Genomic DNA, 12,855 nt, shown 5'->3' on the forward strand with positions numbered 1-12,855 from the left:
CCAGCTGGCCTCCCTCATGGAGAGTTAGGGGCACTCACCTCTTCATTGGGCCCAGATGTCTATGTAATAGTTCAGCACCTTGGGCTTCCCTTTGCTCAGCACAACCACGTGGATGTTGCTGGGTCTGGATGTCTGTAAGTGCCTCCCTCGGGTGCTTTGGAAATAGAAACAGCCTGATGTGGAACAATACTGACATGAGTCCTGCAGCTCTTACACTAGTTTCTCCCTCTTCCCTTCCTTCTGCAAGTAGTCCAGACCATGCCTGCTTTCCACACTAACTAGAAGCCTTGCCCCTGGGAATATTAGGAGTAAGACTGCACTCCTCCTTTGCACATTTCTGTATGAGTGCAGAAAAGCCCGGAACTACAGTCAGGTTAACACTAGGGCCGTTGGCTTCAGCTATAACATCTCTGTTCTCCCTTCTGAGCCTCACAGCTCTGCCTTCAGAAGCTTCTGTTTCCCTATGGGGGAAACAACATTGACTACTGTATAGAAATCTGAAGGCCATCCTATGAACAAAGGAATATGAAAAGTCTGTATCCCTCAGTCTGCAAATATTAGGAAAGAAGCTGGAGTAATTGCAAACTGAACCCTCCCCGCTGGCAAGCAAAGAAAAACATTTGTCGGAAGTCTCATTCTGTTATAGAAAGATCAACTCACACATACGTGACTTGTGTTGTTGACAGTGTTGTCTCTGTCAGGCAAGGGAAACTACAAGAAGAACTAATATTCAGGCCTTAATTCTGACCAACAAAGAATGGCTGATGATGTGGAAGTGACCAAACTTGTGGGAAAGTAATAGAATAATCTGAAGGGAAATGCTGGTCTTAATGATGTCTCCTATAAGAACTCTAGGATAGCAGGTTTCAAAAAGTCCAGAGGAAAGCTAGAGACTTGTAAGACCCTAACATGGAGAAGTGACATTGTTGGAGCACCAATATATGTCAGTATTAAGTGCACTGCTTACCCAACCTTGTAGAGGTATTTACTCCTCTTACAGATGAGGCAACAGGTTCAGAGAGGCCAAATTCCTGGGAAGTTAGGGAGCTGGGATTCAAACCCAGGTCTGTCTCACTCTAAACCCCATGGTCTTTCCTATGATACTTCCTCAGCTCAAAAGTAGTAGTGGTGGGGCACAGTGGTTAAGAATCCGCCTGCCAATGCAGGGGACACAGGTCCGAGCCCTGGTCCTGGAAGATCCCACATGCTGCAGAGCAACTAAGCCCGCGAGCCACAACTACTGAGCCCGTGAGCCACAACTACAGAGCCTGCATGCTACAACTGTTGAGCCCATGAGCCACAACTACTGAAGCCCCTGCATCTAGAGCCCGTGCTCCTCAAGAAGAGAAGCCACCGCAATGATAAGCCAGTGCACCGCAACGAAGAGTAGAGAAAGCCCGCGTGCAGCAGCGAAGACCCAACGCTGCCAAAAAAAAAAAAAAAAAAAAAAGCCCCAGGGCTCAGTGCTTGTCAACTTCTTTTCTCCACATTCAATCGTGGGGTGATGTCCACTGTCGAAACTTTAAATACCATCCATCACTCTGACTTTATGTACAACTACCCCTCATCTCTTCTAGGTTCTTATACCAATGCCCACACCCCACCACCCATATCCCACACCCAATCCCTCAGCAAGTCTTATTGCTTCTGTCTTTCAAATCTATCTAGAATGTGACTACTTCTCCCACCCTCACCCACTACCACCCAAGTCTAAGCCACCATCTATTGGACTACTGGTCTCCCTCCTTCATTCTAGTCCCATACTCTCTACCCTTTACTCTCCACACAGCAGCCAAATGGGTACTTTTAACACATGTCATATCATTTTCACTCCACTGCCCAAAACCCTCAAATGGATTTCCATCTCATTCAGCATAAAATCCAAAGTTCTTACTTTTCTCACCTACCTAAACTTCTTGCTGGTCCTCAAATATACCAAACGCATTTGTATCAGACCTTTACACTACTGGTGCCTCCACCTGGAATGCTCTTCCCTCAGATATCCACATAACTCACCCCCTCACTTTTTTCAAGTCACTGTTCAAATGTTACCTCATCAGAGAAGACTTCCCTGACTGCTACACAGAAAACACTTGTCACTCTCTATACTCTTACTACTTTATTTTTCTCTGTAGCACTTATCACCAACTGACATATTATACAACCATTTGATTTTTGTCTTCAAATAGGGACACTGATTTCTAGAATAGGCCCTCCCTATTTATTGTTGAATGAATTAAGTGAATTTATGGTGTCTCTCTTCTGGGCCAGCAGTAGTGCTAGGCCTGGGTACAGAAACAGAGATAATCATTAGGTTGGAAATTAGTGAAAACAAGCAATGAAGAGGTTTCTTAAGTCCAGATAGATGAAGCTATAGCAACTAACAATAAACTTCGAGTCAGTTAAAATCTCCAGGACAACACTGGGAATTGTTGGAGCTGACGAGTACATGGGGATTCATTATACTATTTTCTCCACTATATATGTTTGAAACTTTCTATGATAAAGGTTTTTCTTTTTTTTAAATCTTCAGATAAACTACAGCTTCCCTGGTGGCACAGTGGTTAAGAATCCACCTGCCAGTGCAGGGGACATAGGTTCAAGCCCTGGTCCGGGAAGATCCCACATGCCGCGGAGCAGCTAAGTCCATGCACCACAACTACTGAAGCCTGTGCACCTAGAGCCCATGCTCCACAAGAGAAGCCACTGCAATGAGAAGCCTGCGCACTGCAATGAAGAGTAGCCCCGCTCGCTGCAACTAGAGAAAGCCTGCATGCAGCAATGAAGACTCAATGCAGCCAAAAATAAACAAACAAATAAATAAATAAATAGAAAGAAATTACAGCTCAGAATCTTAGAATTAGAATAGCTCAACCCCTTGGGCTTCCCTGGTGGCGCAGTGGTTAGGAATCCGCCTGCCAATGCAGGGGACATGGGTTCGAGCCCTGGTCCGGGAAGACCCCACATGCCGTGGAGCAACTAAGTCCGTGTGCCACAACTACTGAGCCTGTGCTCTTGAACCCGTGAGCCACAACTACTGAAGCCCATGTGCCACAACTACTGAAGCCTGTGTGCCTAGAGCCTGTGCTCCACAACAAGAGAAATCACTGCAATGAGAAGCCCTTGCACCGCAACGAAGAGTAGCCCCCACTCGCTGCAACTAGAGAAAGCCCGCGCGCAGCAACGGAAGACCCAATGCAGCCAATCAATCAATCAATCAATCAATAAAATAAAAAAGAATAGTTCAACCCCTAGGGTTGCTTTTAGAGAACTTTTGGAGACTAGAAGTGTTCATGCCAATTTCAGCTGTTGGTTTATGAGCACTTTGAAAGGACAGTTGTAATCAATGGTAACTAGCACAGGTTCACTAAGTTGTAGTACACCAATCTAACCTCATTCCATTTTAATTTAACGGTTTTGGGTCTGATTTACCAGGGGAAGGTAGTAGACAATATCCCTGGATTTTGACAAATTATTTGGAGGCCCACAGTGCGGTGGAAAGGCCTGCTTTGTTTTATACAAATTTAGGGGGAAGAGCTTTGTCCTAGAGTTAAGAGACTGGGTTTGATTCTCACTCTGTCCCTTTCTAGCTGTGTATTTGGTTGTGTTACTTCACCTCTCTGAGCCTTAATTTATCAGTAAAGGTAATATTTACCTCCTAGTGCTGCTGGGAGGAAGAATAAGAATTTATACTAAAGTATCTTTTTTTGTTTGTTTGTTTTTTCGGTACGCGGGCCTCTCACTGTTGTGGCCCCTCCCGTTGCAGAGCACAGGCTCCAGACACGCAGGCTCAGCGGCCATGGCTCACGGCCCCAGCCGCTCCGCGGCATGTGGGATCCTCCCGGACCAGGGCACGAACCCGTGTCCCCTGCATCGGCAGGCGGACTCTCAACCACTGCGCCACCAGGGAAGCCCTACACTAAAGTATCTTAACACAGTATCTGGCACATTCCATTTGCAGGCAACATGAAGAGGGGGAAGTGACAGGAAATAGCCCAAATCAAGGGCCATAATAGTCTCCCTTTATGCAGAGCTACTGCAGGCCTGTAATTCCATTATTAAGGTCAGGGGCAAGTTGCAGGAAAGATCTGAAACAACAGCCTGTGTTCTACCTCGGTGAGCCGAAGGGAGGACGCCTCCAAGAATGGAGATTACTCATGGTACCTCCTAAAAAGAAGTTCTACCAACCAGAAATGTCCAGCCTCGGAGTTCAGTACTTTGTGAAAGACCTTGCTGCCACTAGAAGGGTCGAAGCGGACATTGGAAACTGTATAAAAGGCAATTTCCTACATCGGAGGAAGTTTGAACTATTAATTTTGGATGCCTTTTCCATTCTAATATTCCAAATCTCCGTGATCGATGAGCAAGGCCTGAGTCTCCCAAATAAACAACTCATTTCTCTTACGCGGCGCAGACCTGAGTTCAGGTCTGAAAGTCTGGCCAGCTGTTAACCTGCCATTTATAGAACAAGTTTTAGGTACAGATTGTCTCTTCCAGGGACGACTGATTAAGAGAAGATTACGGAGTCTCCTCGCGGCTCCAGAGGGGGGCCACCAGATGGCACTCTGGAACCGACTGCAAGATCAACTTCCTTCCTCTTCCCCTAAGTCTTCCCGGCAGCGGGGCCCCGCTCCGGGCGGGGGACCAGAGGGCTGAGGCAAACCAGCTTCCCCTTGGGGTTCCCCGGCTTCAGAAGTGGCCAAGCATTAGGCGCACCATAAAGCCGAGCAGCAGCGGGGGCTGCCAGCCGGCTGGGACAGGCCTGGGTGTGTGAGGAGACTGGAGCGGGTCCTTCGACTGGGGAAATGGCACTCGGTCAGCGGATCCCGCAGCGGACTTGTCCCCAGGCCAGAGCCAGCGCCTGAGAGTCATTCTCACTCCTGCTTCCCGCGCTGCGCGAATATTTCTCCTCTAAGGGGCTGCCTGACTCACTCCTGATTGGTTGCGCGAGTCCGGGACTTAAACTTTCAGCCAATAAAAAAGGGCATGGAGAGTGACGCACGGAAACGTCACGGGAATTCCCCCCTCCCGGGGGCCGAAAAGGGGCTTTCCCGGCTGGAGTCCTGGTGGTTGGAGAGGTGCCGCGACCCGTCCGAGGTGGGTCGGGCAAGGAGAGAATCCGGAACCGGAGCCGCCGCCGCGGTGAGTGGCTGGGTTCAGACCCCTGGGTGGCGGGACGCCGGGAAGGGCAGGAGGAGGGCCCTTAGCTGACCGAGCCCCAGAGCTTAAGAGCGGCATCTGCACACTCCAGAGAGAACGCACACGAACAAGACACGCGGATACACATCAATATCCCTGTACAAAGACGCGGGCCGTACGTACATCTACACATGTGCCGGCGGGTGCACAGGGTCGTCCGTGCACTCAGACTCGCACACACATGCACACGCAAAACACACTCACCCGTGCACAGGTGCCTGGACCCATACCCTTCACGCAGAAACTCAAAGATATGTTCACCTGTGCCCTTACATACATGCTCAGACATGTGTCCACACTGATTAGTTTAAGGACGCTCACCTGTACACGCATGTTCACACACAAAACACATGGGCCGAAACACACTTGTAAACCTGTGATGCAGACACATACATGTATTACACACGGCTATGGGACTGGGGGGGGGGCGTGGGCCCCCAAAGCAGGTGCGGTGTGGGAATCAACAGCTGTACAGATGTTTCGGGGAGAGGGAATAGAGGAACCCATCCCAAGGAGGAGACACCTTTCCTCCCGTGGCCCCAGAGACCGGTTCTCGGGGCAGAACGCCGGGGCCCCCGACTGGGAAGGGCCCCCGCCTACAGACCTTCGGGGAGAAGGCCTTCTTACAGTAGGAATATCCCCCCAAAACCCCCCGGGGTGAATCAGCCGTGGCCTCTCTCGGAGTAGAAAATCCCGAGGTTGCTCCAGGACGGGGGAGGGGAAGGGGACGGAGGCGGGCCTGGCCCCGGACTAGTAGCCTCCCCCGGCCTTGAAAGACCCTCCAGTCCCTGACGCCTGCTCTGGAGGGAGGAGGTGGCCCCCAACCCCGCGGGGCCTTCTTTGGGTCTGGCCGCTCCTCAGCTTGTAGAGATGCTGCGGGGGCCCGCAGGCCAGCGAGAAGACCTCGCGCCCCTCCCGCCTCGGGGGCGTGGCCAGTGGCGTCATTTCCAGGCCCGCCCCCTCCGGCCCCGCCTCCCCGTGGTATTTTCGGGACTTTCCTAAGCTGTTCTAACTTTCCTGCCCCTTCCCCGGGCCGGCCCAGCCCAGCTCCAGATTTCGCCCTCCACCGGATCTTGCCCGCCACACCCGGACGGGTAGCTGGAGGAGATCGGACCCTCCCCCAAATTTGGGCCCCCCTCTTCCCCCAACTCCTGTCCTGATCTGTCTCTCCCTACCCCCGCCACTCCTCCCCACCTAAGGCGGGCGCCTGAAACTCTGGGGAACAGGACCCGCCGAAGCCACCGGACAGAGCCGGGCCTAGCCCAGAGACATGGACAGTTGCTACGACCCAGTGAGTCACGCCGCCTGGCCCCAAAGCCGGCCGTCTGCCCCCACTGTGCCTGTCTGCTTGTCTGCCCGTCTTTCGGAGTGCCATCTACTCCCCGACACCTGTAATGTCCTCAGATTATCTCACCCTGCCTGTCAGTCAGTCTGTCTACAAACTGCTTACAGTAGGAGCTTTCATATGGGCCTGGGGAGGAGAGGGAGTCATTCCTGAGGGCTTACAGAGCTGAGAGGTGGAGGGTTCTGGGGGTGGCTCAGAATCAGCTGCCACTCCAGTCTGTCTCCAAACCAGGGTCTGGATGGCATCATTGAATATGATGATTTCAAATTCAACCCGTCCACTGTGGAGCCCAAGGAGCCAGCCCCAGAGACAGGTTAGTAAGTCCCCTGACCTCCCCTTGTCTTGGAGGGAGGGGAAGGGAGGAGCATGTGCCCTCTGCCTTGGGAATGGGCTCAGAGATCCTGGCTCAGCAAGGCCCCTCTGTCCCCAGCTGATGGCCCCTACCTGGTGATCGTGGAACAGCCTAAGCAGGTGAGCGAGTAGAAGGGATAGTGTGGGATGGCTTCAGCTTTGGGGGCGAGTGGGGTAGTTGCAGCTGGGTGGCCACAGGTAGGGTAACTGACACAGACCAACTTAGGGTTGGGATGGGTAGCTGCTGATGATCACAGTGGTGTGGTTGTGATTCAGGATACACACATCCAGTCATTATGGTCACTGCTGGCTCGGGGGGACGGGGGGGTGGTGTCTCTCCTGGTCACAATGTCACTGTGCCCTGGCACCTTCAGCGAGGCTTCCGATTTCGATATGGCTGTGAAGGCCCTTCCCACGGAGGACTGCCAGGTGCCTCCAGCGAGAAGGGTCGGAAGACTTATCCCACTGTCAAGGTGAGCCAGGATAGTGCTGGAGGGTGGGCTAGTGGACAGTGTTCATGGGCATTACTGACAGCCCTCACCCCTCACAGATCTGTAACTACGAGGGACCGGCCAAGATCGAGGTGGACCTGGTAACACACAGTGACCCGCCTCGTGCTCACGCCCACAGTTTGGTGGGCAAGCAATGCTCGGAGCTGGGGGTCTGCGCAGTGTCTGTGGGGCCCAAGGACATGACTGCCCAGTAGGTGCCCCCTACCCCTGGTCCCCACTGGCGTGCCCCCTCATTGCTTGCCAGTTCTAGGCCCCAGCCCACCTCTGTGAGCTTAGCATCTGACCAAGGGGAGAGACCCTGGTTGGCCCTAGAACCCAAGGCCCCAAGTGAAAACTAGAAAAGCTTCCTAGAGGAAGTAGGGCTGAGCTGAGCCCTGGCAGTGGGGAGGGTGCCTCAGGAGAAAAGAACTGCCTGCAAGGCCTCTGACTCCTCCCCTCCCCTACCCAGATTTAACAACCTGGGTGTCCTGCATGTGACCAAGAAGAACATGATGGAGATTATGATACAAAAACTTCAAAGACAGCGGCTTCGCTCCAGGTCCCAGGGCCTTACGGGTATGAAGGAGATGGAGGGAGTCATGGGAGGTGGTCATGGAAGGAGTAGACAAGGAGGAGGAGTCCAGGGGTCACATGTGTGCCCGCTGCCCAGAGGCCGAGCGTCGGGAGCTGGAGCAGGAGGCCAAGGAGCTAAAGAAGGTGATGGATCTGAGCATTGTGCGGCTGCGCTTTTCTGCCTTCCTTCGAGCCAGTGATGGCTCCTTCTCTCTGCCCCTGAAGCCAGTTATCTCTCAGCCCATCCATGACAGCAGTGAGTATCCTGATCACCTGGGGCCTGGGTGCCAGAGGGAGCATGGAGGGCAACCTTGAACTGTGGAGTCAGATAGGCCTGGGTTTGAACTTGGCCTCACCATGTATGAGCTGAGTGATCTTGAGCAAGTCATTTCCCCTCTCTGAGTATGGCTTCCATCTTGAGTAAATGAAGATACTAGCAGTTCCTGTACCTCTTGGGGTTGTTCAGATAATACAAAGCCCCTGGCTCCATAATTGGGACCATAGCTATTATATCCTCTCAAGTAATTGATATCCCATCTCCATAGAGTCTCCTGGAGCCTCAAACCTGAAGATTTCTCGAATGGACAAGACAGCTGGCTCTGTGCGGGGTGGAGATGAGGTTTATCTGCTTTGTGACAAGGTGCAGAAAGGTGAGGCTGGAGCCTAGGCTGGGAGCTAGGGATGTTGGGTATCAAGCTTGGGGACCAGGACAGCTTCAGGACAAATGGCCCTGGAGATTCTACTAGGAGCTGTGGCCAAACTTCAATTTCCCCTGTAGATGACATTGAGGTTCGGTTCTACGAGGATGATGAGAATGGATGGCAGGCCTTTGGGGACTTCTCTCCTACAGATGTTCACAAACAGGTACCCTAGGGCCAGGGCTGGGCCTGAGCCCAAACTAGGCCAAGGCCTTAATACACCTTATGTTCTCCTTCCCCGTAGTATGCCATTGTGTTCCGGACACCTCCCTATCACAAGATGAAGATTGAGCGTCCTGTAACTGTGTTCCTGCAACTGAAACGCAAGCGTGGGGGGGATGTCTCTGACTCCAAACAGTTCACCTATTATCCTCTGGTGGAAGGTGGAGCTGGGCTGAAGATCCCACGGGGGCTGGAGGGTGGGGGCTTGGCTGGAGGGTCCCAAGAACTAGGTCAGGGGACCCATGAGTCAAATCAGCAGTAGGGAAGGTCCCAGGAAGAGGTGACACTGGGAGCCAGCCTGAGGGCTTTCAGGGGAAAGGCCATTACCAAACATGGGACAGGGCTCTTGAGGCAAGGCGTGAGTTGGGGTTTTAACATCTCATTTGCCTCTCCCCCCAGACAAGGAGGAGGTGCAGCGGAAGCGGAGGAAAGCCTTGCCCACCTTCTCCCAGCCCTTTGGGGGTGGCTCCCACATGGGTGGAGGCTCTGGGGGCCCGGCTGGGGGTTATGGAGGAGCTGGAGGAGGAGGTGAGTGCTGGTGGCAGGAAGGGGAATGGATGAGGGAGGGGTAAAGGGGAGAAAAGTTGTGGGGGAAGAAATCTGCAAGAGTCCTCCTGGTGCCCCCTCCCCACAGTCCTGCCTGTGTCCACAGGTGGCAGCCTCGGCTTTTTCTCCTCCTCCTTGGCCTACAGCCCCTACCAGTCCGGTGCGGCCCCAATGGGCTGCTACCCGGGAGGCGGGGGCGGGGCGCAGATGGCCTCCGAGGCGCCTAGCGTGGATGCTGGGGAAGAAGCTGCAGAGCCGAGCTCCCCCGCCGGGACCCTCCAGCGCGAACAGCAGGCCCCGGAGCTGCTGCATCGAGGTATGGCCTCGGGAATCCGGGCGGTCGGGACGCTGCGGGTGGGGACCTAGCCCACGCCCACACCCCCTGTCGCCCCCAGCCCGGGAATACAACGCGCGCCTGTTCGGCCTGGCGCAGCGCAGCGCCCGAGCCTTGCTCGACTACGGCGTCACGGCAGACGCGCGCGCGCTGCTGGCGGGACAGCGCCACCTGCTGACCGCGCAGGACGAGAACGGAGACACGTAGGTGGGAGGGCGGGCGGCCGGGCGGGCGGGGTCCTGGGCTTGGCGCGGGTGGAAGGCCGTGAGGTGCGGGGCGGGAAAGGGACTTAAAAAGAGCCAGGGCTCTAGAGTTGGACACGCCCGGTTTCAAGCCTGGCCTCGCTATGCTCTAGTTCTGTCCAAGATACTTAATCTCTGCACACTTCAGTTTTAAAGGGGCACAATAATAGTACGTACTTAGCGCAAGAGGTGCTCGGAAGTATTAAGTTCAGGTGCAGCGATGTCCTTGGAGATGTCTGGGCTGGACGGGGCCGAGGGAGAGAGGTTGTGGAGGTGGCGGGGTTTTGAGAGTGAAGGATGCTGAGTTGCTGGGCTTGCTAGGCCAGAGTCTCACTCCCCAACCCCCAGGCCGCTGCATTTGGCCATCATCCACGGGCAGACCAGCGTCATTGAGCAAATAGCACACGTCATCTACCACGCCCCTCACCTCGGCGTTGTTAATCTCACCAACCACCTGCACCAGGTGAGGGGCATCTATGGGTGAGGGGGTAGGGGTTGGAAGTCAGGTGGGTCTAGGCCAGGAGCAGGCCTGGCTCACTCTGCCCACCTCCCCAGACGCCCCTGCATCTGGCAGTGATCACCGGGCAGACCAGCGTGGTGAGCTTCCTGCTGCAGGTGGGCGCAGATCCAGCACTGCTGGATCGGCATGGAGACTCAGCCGTGCACCTGGCACTTCGGGCACGTGCCAGTGCCCCTGACCTGCTGCGCACCCTGCTGCGGAGTGGGGTTCCCAGCATGCCCCAACTATTGCATGTGCCAGACTTCGAAGGTGAGTTCATCACCTGGACCAGCGGGCAAGGGTGGGGACCAGGGAGGGTACCTGGTGAGTGCCTGTAGTGGACATGAGGCATCGAGGTCAGATGGTCAAGGGGTCACATTGGGGGCACAGCTGCAGGCTGAGCATCCTGTGTCACTAGGGCTGTACCCAGTACACCTGGCGGTCCGTGCCCGAAGCCCCGAGTGCCTGGATCTGCTGGTGGACCACGGGGCTGAAGTGGAGGCTGCAGAGCGGCAGGGGGGCCGAACAGCCCTGCATCTAGCCACAGAAATGGAGGAGCTGGGGTTGGTCACCCATCTGGTCACCAAGGTGGGACTGAGGATTGTGGAAGGCATGGAGCCAAGGGTGTGGAGGGACTAGGGATGGGGAGGGTGTGGCGGAGGGACAGCCAATCAGTCGGTGCTGTGATCAACCACTCCTTTGCACCCCACAGCTCCGGGCCAACGTGAATGCCCGTACCTTTGCGGGAAACACACCCCTACACCTGGCAGCTGGACTGGGATCCCCGACCCTCACCCGCCTCCTTCTGAAGGCTGGTCAGTCTCACTCTCAGGGGCATACGAACAGGGCTGGGGGGAAGGAAAGGGGGGGGCCTCCCAGTCCCCCCACTTTGCATCCTTAATGTGGGCTCCTGTTGTACCTCTCCATGACTACCCCCTCACCCAGGTGCCGACATCCACGCAGAGAACGAGGAGCCCCTGTGCCCACTGCCTTCGCCCCCCACCTCTGGTAGTGACTCAGATTCTGAGGGCCCTGAGAGGGACACCCGAGGCAGCTTTCGGGGCCACACACCTCTTGACCTCACTCGCAGCAGCAAGGTGAGGCCAGCCTGGGACTAGAAGTACCAGGGGATGGGGCAGCTGGGCTTATAGATGTGTCCTGAGTATCTGGTACCTGGGCTTAAGGACTGTCATGGGAGGTAGTCAAGGCTGAGGCTGTCTCCCCAGGTGAAGACCTTGCTGCTAAATGCTGCTCAGGACACCATGGCGCCCCCCCTGATCCCACCTAGCCCTGCAGGTGAGATCTCCCCACCCATTGCCAGACCCCAGACCCCTGCTCACAGAGGTCTCTTCTTCAGGGCCACTCAAGGAGGTCTCCCCTCCTCCATCCCTGTCCTCCGTCCATTGCCCCCAGTGGCCCTTCCTGCCTTATCTGTCAGGTTACCATGTGAGAAAGGTGGCATTCAGCTGTGTTTTTGCCCATCTCCGGGGGGTAACTAACATGTTATGTGTGTGTCCCCCTCAGGGCCAGAGATGCCACTCGAGGATACAGTCCTACAGAACCTGGAGCATCTGCTAGATGGGCCAGGAGCCCAGGGCAGCTGGGCAGAGCTGGCAGAACGGCTGGGTCTGCGCAGTCTGGTGGACACGTATCGAAAGACAGCCTCACCCAGCGGCAGTCTCCTACGCAGTTACAAGGTCAGTCGGTCCCCGTCCCGTGCTCCATGCCCCAATCTCAGATCTCTGGTGCTTCTTTGGGGACACCACACCCTAACCATAACTCAAGTCTCATGCCTCTTCCTTCTTCTCAGCTGGCTGGTGGGGACTTGGCGGGCCTGCTGGATGCCCTGTCTGACATGGGCCTGGAGGAGGGAGTGAGGCTGCTGAGGGGTCCTGAGACCCGAGATAAGCTGCCTAGCACAGGTAAAGGGGCCCTACCTGAAAGGTGGAGCTGGGGTTGGAGGGTGGGAGGCCTGAGGCCTTGACTCTTCCCTATGCCCTTCCCTGTGTCCACTCGCCCAGCAGAGGTGAAGGAGGACAGTGCATACGGGAGCCAGTCGGTGGAACAGGAAGCAGAGAAGCTGGGCCCCCCTCCTGAGCCACCAGGAGGGCTCTGCCACGGACATCCCCAGCCTCAGGTGCACTGAACTGCTGCCCACCCACCAGCCCCCTTCCTGGGCCCCTCTGTACAGTGTCCCCACCTATTCCAGTTCTTATTTAACACCCCGTGCCCACCCTTCAGTTGGGGCAAATAAAAGATTCTCATGAGAAAGGGAGGGGGCGTGGCCTCCTCCCCAACTTAGAGCAGCCCCTGATGTGTGTGACTTTTGTTCCTGGGAACCAAATGCCTATCCTG

The 12,855-nt window shown here is 55.2% G+C and overlaps 2 protein-coding genes across 4 annotated transcripts in view; one reads left to right on the forward strand and one right to left on the reverse strand.

The window, feature by feature from the left end:
• Positions 1-12,855, reverse strand: part of ARMH3 (armadillo like helical domain containing 3) — a gene marked incomplete at its 3' end in the record, with an annotated part of 562,435 nt that overhangs the window by 415,627 nt on the left and 133,953 nt on the right. The window lies entirely within an intron of this gene.
• Positions 6,470-12,806, forward strand: NFKB2 (nuclear factor kappa B subunit 2; the record flags this gene model as incomplete). Of its 3 annotated transcripts, none has more annotated exons than XM_079706129.1 (22): positions 6,470-6,490; positions 6,776-6,857; positions 6,975-7,015; positions 7,270-7,368; positions 7,446-7,597; positions 7,856-7,962; positions 8,057-8,215; positions 8,505-8,609; positions 8,738-8,823; positions 8,902-9,040; positions 9,279-9,411; positions 9,539-9,741; positions 9,821-9,962; positions 10,350-10,464; positions 10,557-10,770; positions 10,919-11,088; positions 11,213-11,315; positions 11,446-11,597; positions 11,727-11,796; positions 12,025-12,197; positions 12,311-12,422; positions 12,522-12,806. In XM_079706129.1, 22 exons carry the CDS (start codon positions 6,470-6,472, stop codon positions 12,644-12,646), a joined length of 2,703 nt encoding a protein of 900 aa, XP_079562255.1. In that variant the 3' UTR covers positions 12,647-12,806. The 3 variants fall into 3 exon arrangements, with proteins under 3 accessions (XP_079562255.1, XP_079562256.1, XP_079562257.1); XM_079706130.1 differs by having other exon boundaries at positions 12,525-12,806; XM_079706131.1 differs by lacking the exon at positions 9,279-9,411 and having other exon boundaries at positions 9,532-9,741.

The sequence above is a fragment of the Hyperoodon ampullatus genome (genome assembly GCF_949752795.1).
Source record: "Hyperoodon ampullatus genome assembly, chromosome: 1".
Taxonomy (NCBI): domain Eukaryota; kingdom Metazoa; phylum Chordata; class Mammalia; order Artiodactyla; family Ziphiidae; genus Hyperoodon; species Hyperoodon ampullatus.